This window comes from Pseudophryne corroboree, chromosome 2 (genome assembly GCF_028390025.1).
Source record: "Pseudophryne corroboree isolate aPseCor3 chromosome 2, aPseCor3.hap2, whole genome shotgun sequence".
Lineage (NCBI taxonomy): Eukaryota > Metazoa > Chordata > Amphibia > Anura > Myobatrachidae > Pseudophryne > Pseudophryne corroboree.
In genome coordinates this window covers 785,878,783-785,885,371 of record NC_086445.1, presented here as the reverse complement: position 1 = coordinate 785,885,371, position 6,589 = coordinate 785,878,783, and the positions used below count along the sequence as shown (strand labels likewise).

At 45.3% G+C, this 6,589-nt stretch overlaps 1 protein-coding gene across 1 annotated transcript; it reads right to left on the bottom strand.

Moving 5' to 3' along the window:
• Window positions 1-5,142: 5,142 nt before the first annotated feature.
• LOC135051237 (claudin-34-like) lies at window positions 5,143-6,213 on the bottom strand. The gene has a single exon (XM_063957332.1). The coding sequence runs from the start codon at window positions 6,017-6,019 to the stop codon at window positions 5,213-5,215; it is 807 nt and encodes a 268-aa protein (XP_063813402.1). The 5' UTR covers window positions 6,020-6,213; the 3' UTR covers window positions 5,143-5,212.
• Window positions 6,214-6,589: the final 376 nt, after the last annotated feature.

Sequence of the window (6,589 nt, the reverse complement as noted above, 5' to 3'; positions counted from 1 at the left end):
CCTTAGTTTGCCCCCAGCAGATATGCCACCTTTAGTTTTGGCCCCTGTAGATATGGCCCCTGTAGTTATGGCCCCTTTAGTTATGCTCCTTGTAGGTATGCCCCCTTTAGTAGTGCCCCCAGTAGATATGTCAACTTTAGTTTTGCTGCTGAAAATATGCCCCCAGTAGTCATGACCCCTTTAGATATGCTCCCTTTAGTTTTATTCCTTGTAGATATGCCCCCTTTAATTTTTCCCCCTGTAGATATGCTCCCTGTAGATATGCCCCCAGTAGTTATGGCCCCTTTAGTTTTGCTTCCTGTATATATGCCCCCTTTAGTTTTGCCCCCTGTAGATATACACCCTTTAGTTTTGCCCCCCCGTAGATATGCCCCCAGTAGTTATGGCCCCTTTAGGTATGCCCCCTTTAGTTATGCTCCTTGTAGGTATGCCCTTTTAGTAGTGCCCCTTGTAGCTATGCCCCCTTTAGCAGTGCCCCTTGTAGCTATGCCCCCTTTAGTAGTGCCCCTTGTAGGTATGCCCCCTTTAGTTATGCTCCTTGTAGGTATGCCCCCTTTAGTTATGCTCCTTGTAGGTATGCCCCCTTTAGTTATGCCCCTTGTAGCTATGCCCCCTTTAGTACTGCCCCTTGTAGGTATGCCCTCTTTAGTTATGCCCCTTGTAGCTATGCCCCCTTTAGTAGTGCCCCTTGTAGGTATGTCTCCTTTAGTTATGCCCCTTGTAGCTATGCCCCCTTTAGTAGTGCCGCTTATACACAAAAAAAACAAGCACAATGTACTCACCTTAAGTCCCGCTCCTGCATCCGACCGCTGACGTCCTTCTTCCTTGCCGCCCACTGCTCCTCGGAACTATGGGAGAGATGTCATGACGTCTCTCCCATAGCGCACCGCACACTGCAAAAGCCGGAAGTTGCTGTGAAGAGGAAGCCGGGCGCCCGCTGGAAATAAAGCCTCAGCGGGTGCCCAGCATCTCCCTGCGCCGCCGGCTGACATCGTAAGTTAGGTGAGCCGGAGGAGGCAGAACTGGTTCTGTCTCCAAATGGAACTGATGGAACGCAGTTCCGCCCCGTTCCGGCTCACTTTAACCTCTGATTGCCCCTTTAAAAAAAGTCCCAGTTCGGCCGGCATCCCATGCGGCCGATGAACTTGGGCGTCATTACTTCCGACCCCATGTGTTACTTTGTACCGATTGTCTCCCTCCCATCTTCTTAAAGCCAGCACATATTAATGTTTAATACACTGCTCAAAAAAATAAAAGGGAACACTTAAACAACACATCCTAGATCTGAATGAATGAAATATTCTTATTAAATACCTTGTTCTTTACATAGTTGAATGTGCTGACAACAAAATCACACAAAAATTATCAATGGAAATCAAATTTATTAACCCATGGAGGTCTGGATTTGGAGTCACACTCAAAATTAAAGTGGAAAAACACACTACAGGCTGATCCAACTTTGTATGTAATGTCCTTAAAACAAGTCAAAATGAGGCTCAGTAGTGTGTGTGTGGCCTCCACTTGCCTGTATGACCTCCCTACAATGCCTGGGCATGCTCCTGATGAGGTGGCAGATGGTCTCCTGAGGGATCTCCTCCCAGACCTGGACTAAAGCATCCGCCAACTCCTGGACAGTCTGTGGTGCAACGTGGCGTTGGTGGATGGAGCGAGACATGATGTCCCAGATGTGCTCAATTGGATTCAGGTCTGGGGAGCGGGCGGGCCAGTCCATAGCATCAATGCCTTCGTCTTGCAGGAACTGCTGACACATTCCAGCCACATGAGGTCTAGCATTGTCTTGCATTAGGAGGAACCCAGGGCCAACCGCACCAGCATATGGTCTCACAAGGGGTCTGAGGATCTCATCTCGGTTCCTAATGGCAGTCAGGCTACCTCTGGTGAGCACATGGAGGGCTGTGCGGCCCCCCAAAGAAATGCCACCCCACACCATTACTGACCCACTGCCAAACCGGTCATGCTGGAGGATGTTGCAGGCAGCAGAACGTTCTCCTTGGCGTCTCCAGACTCTGTCACGTCTGTCACATGTGCTCAGTGAGAACCTGCTTTCATCTGTGAAGAGCACAGGGCGCCAGTGGCGAATTTGCCAATCTTGGTGTTCACTGGCAAATGCCAAACGTCCTTCACGGTGTTGGGCTGTAAGCACAACTCCCACCTGTGGACGTCGGGCCCTCATACGACCCTCATGGAGTCTGTTTCTGATCATTTGAGTAGACACATGCACATTTGTGGCTTGCTGGAGGTCATTTTGCAGGGCTCTGGCAGTGCTACTCCTGTTCCTCCTTGCACAAAGGCGGAGGTAGCTGTCCTGCTGCTGGCTTATTGCCCTCCTACGGCCTCATCCACATCTCCTGATGTACTGGCCTGTCTCCTGGTAGCGCCTCCATGCTCTGGACACTACGCTGACAGACACAGCAAACTTTCTTTCCACAGCTCGCATTGATGTGCCATCCTGGATGAGCTGCACTACCTGAGCCACTTGTGTGGGTTGTAGACTCCGTCTCATGCTACCACTAGAGTGAAAGCACCGCCAGCTTTCAAAAGTGACCAAAACATCAGCCAGAAAGCATAGGAGCTGAGAAGTGGTCTGTGGTCACCACCTGCAGAACAACTCCTTTATTGGGGGTGTCTTGCTAATTGCCTATAATTTCCACCTGTTGTCTATTCCATGTGCACAACAGCATGTGAAATTGAATGTCAATCAGTGTTGCTTCCTAAGTGGACAGTTTGATTTCACAGAAGTGTGATTGACTTGGAGTTACATTGTGTTGTTTAAGTGTTCCCTTTATTTTTTTGAGCAGTGTAGTTTGCAGTGGTGGTTACAACAGTGAGGTCAATGTCTGGGGAGGCACTGCCTACAATCAGAGCCAGATTTACACACACATATATGATTTGGTGATGAGTTTTGATTATAAAAATGATTAGAATAATACAAAGATGATAATATAAGTTGTAAATATCTTCTTTGTATTCTTATCATTTGTATAGTCAAAACTCTGGAGTGTACTGGAGTATGAGAGGCGACACTCTGCCTCCCCTGACCACGGGTGTGGTATGGAAGGTATATAGTAACTAGGTCGACAGTGCCTAGGTCGACCACTATTGGTCGACAGCAACTAGGTTGACAGGGTCTTTAGGTCGACATGGTCTAGGTCGACAAGTCAAAAGGTCGATATGAGTTTTTTATGTTTTTTTTGTCTCATTTTCTTCGTAGAGTGACCGGGAACCCCAATTAGTGCACCGTGTCCCCTCGCATGGCTTGCTTCGCTTGCCATGCTTTGGGCAAGGTGCCTGCTCCGCTACCGCTTCGCTCGGCACAGATTACCGTCCAATCGTAGTCCACGTGGATCGTTGAGAATGAAAAGGTTCAAAAAAAGAAAAATATTGTGAAAAACTCATGTCGATCTTTTGACCTGTCAACCTAGAACCTGTTGACCTAGAAACCCTGTTGACCTAGTTACTGTCGACCAATAGTGGTCGACCTAGATACTGTCGACCTAGTTACTGTCAACCTAGAGACCGAATCCCGGATAAATATGAGTCGTGTAAATTGAGTGTAAATTGCTTTAAATTGCAAAGTTGCCTACTCCAGGAGTCTGAGTCTTAATAATTACTCCAGACACCACAGCTCAGGAGGGTTCAGAATAACCCACCTCTATTCTACATGTGGTTGGTGCCTTTGAGATGAGGGGAACACTCATATCCCCTCTGTTATTTTGGGGTGGTTTTGGATTGCTTTTTTTTCAGAGTGGGAATATCAATGCAGGGCAAAAAATGCATCTTAAAATGGTCTTTCCGTACAGTAATCTAGCTCCACAAAATAGAAATAAAGTATCTGCACTGCTGTATAGTATGAGCATTGTCTTATCTCTAGTGTACTGCGAATGCACCCACTCCATCCGACTCCTCCCTTCTGTCTATTGTGCTCATTGCAATCATGAAAAAACCCTATGCATCTTGCCAGAAAGTGTGCTTGTGAAAGTCAAGGCAGACAGCAAAGTTACATTTTCTCTGTGCTGCTACCATTTTGCAGTTTGTAAACTGCTGCCATTTTGCGGTTTGTAAATGACCTCTATTACATACTGCACACATAGGGAGTAACTCTGGGAGCTAAGCAAAAAAAGCAAGAAACCTTGCCTCCTGACAAACCATATTGCACTGTAAGGGGTACAAATACATTTGCTTTATTTTATTTTACACGCAAGGTAACTACTGGCTGCTTTTCCATGTAGCCCACAAATACCTGACAAAAGTATATGTGCACAGCCATTTAAATTTCACTTTGGACACTCCCCTCTCAAACTTGGAGAGCACATACAAGCTCCACACAGATCAGAGGAATTGAACATGCCTCAGGACAGTGAGTCAATAATACTAACCACTATGCTACTGTAACTGTGTTTTTCCTTTGCTGCACAGCGATTTACATATTTTTAAAAGCAAATCAATAGCATTATTTTGCAGTATATCAGAGCTTAGTAATGCAGTCACTACTAATTAGAAAAAAATATTAGACATTATAAAATGAAATTATTCATGGGTCCTATTAACAGGGGAATTGTTGAACTAAGACTTCCATACTCTTTTTAGTTATTCACAATGTACTGCTGTGTCATCTTTTTATCCCATTGTTAATACACACTAGCAGAACCCGAATATCTCTCCAGGTGTGAGCAGCAGTGTCATATAGAATGTTCTGTATATTATACGGGTGTAGTAGGGTATGCCGGCGGCTGGGCTCCCGGCGACCAGCATACCGGCGCAGAAATCCCGACCACCGGCATACCGACAGCTGGGTGAGCGCAAATGAGACCCTTGCGGGCTCGCTGCGATCGCCACGCTGCGGGCACGGTTCTCCCTCCGGGGGGATGGTGGACCCCCAAGAGGGAGAAAAAGTGTCGGGATTCCGGCGCCGGTACACTGTGCGCCGGGATCCCGACAGCCGGCGAACTGAAGACCACCCTATTATACAGAATATCTCCAGGTAGATTAACATTAAATATTCTACTTCGTATAAGCAATATAGTATATCATATAATAAATAGAATAATTTATAATAAATACAATTCCATTGCTTACCTCCTTTATTTTTTGTCTGCAATTAAAATACAAATATCTGCAACCATAACTAGGCGTTCAATTTTTTTTTTTTGCATCGAACAAGGGTGTAAGACATACATTATTAGGAATAAGGTCATAGGTTTTCCTCTGTCTCCCAGACAAAGGCCTCATTCTGGATCCCTTCACAGTTTGATGATGCGCTTATAGAACTTGTCATTGAGACTAAACTTCCAGACATTCCTGTGATCCCTGAGGTCACACTGAGGCTGTCAGATAACAAGGGATCCTCCCAATTTATAGGATGTATTCTGTTGTCAAGGAACGGAGGTAGCTTGTAGCAAAAGAAGAAGATCCCACTTATGAAAAGCACAATGGCAGAGACAATTCCCAGGGAAATGCCAGCCCCAACCTCCTGCTTCTGAGGACTGGACGGCATGCTGAATGTACTCGGAAAGGCTATAGTGCTATTACTGACAACTGAGTTCATGTTCCAGGCCACAGATATAAGAATGGAGATGCTGGAGAGTACATATAAAAATCCACCTGCTGTAAGCCAATAAGGGATGATGGATACATGGCTTAGCCCCTGATAAATATTCTTTAGTCCATAGGCACAAGCAGCTTTCCCCATTGCCCCAAGGATCATGGACACTAACATGAGGCCTTGTGCCACAAATATTTCCCGTGGTATAAAGGAGTCCGTCACGCTGAATTCTTGGCAGTACATGGTTTCCAGGTTTGGAGACACCAAAACATGACTGAAGAAGCAAGTCCGCCAGATGCCTATCCAAGCAATGCCAGAAGTAATTATGGTGGTGTTGGCCACATACCATACTCTCCATTGCACAAGGCCTGTGGTAATGGAGCCTAAAACCCAGCCCACTGTAGCAAAAAAGAATCCTGCAAGTTGAAGGTTTGCTGTGTGGGCCAGGTAGGGCATGACCTGAGGATGCTGACTAGCCTCTGTACTCCGCAGTCACAGTCATCTATTGCCGGCGGCGGCCACTGAAGGAGAATCATATAGTCTTTATGCAGCTATGGCTCAGTGAAAGGCCAGACGAAGCTTCAAGTGATGTCTGTTCTGCGCATTGCTAGATACTACTATGCACTTATTCCTTTAGCACAAAATACATACACCTGCTAATACTGTAGGCTGACACCTTTAGTTGCCAAGAAACTGGAAACAAGTCCATGGTATACAATTACTACGTCCAGCCTGCAACATGTAGAGAGAAGATTAGGTATGTTGTCCACAACATGGTAACTGTTTACAATTCAAACCTTTTGTCAATGTGCATTATACATGCAGGTATGACACAGCTTTCATGACAAATGATTTTCTTCTGAATAAAAATAAATGAATAATATAAAGCAGCACAATGAATTTCTCATATATTAAAAGTCATATATTAAAATAGCATGAATATTCTGATATTGTCTGTACAACAGGATGTGACTTCAATAATATTGATATTGATGCAAAGAGATTTGATGGCATTGTTTTTAATAA

Bases quoted from the DNA above. Each gene is read 5' to 3' on its own strand.
- LOC135051237 (XM_063957332.1), bottom strand. From the start codon at position 6,019: ATGCCCTACCTGGCCCACACAGCAAACCTTCAACTTGCAGGATTCTTT.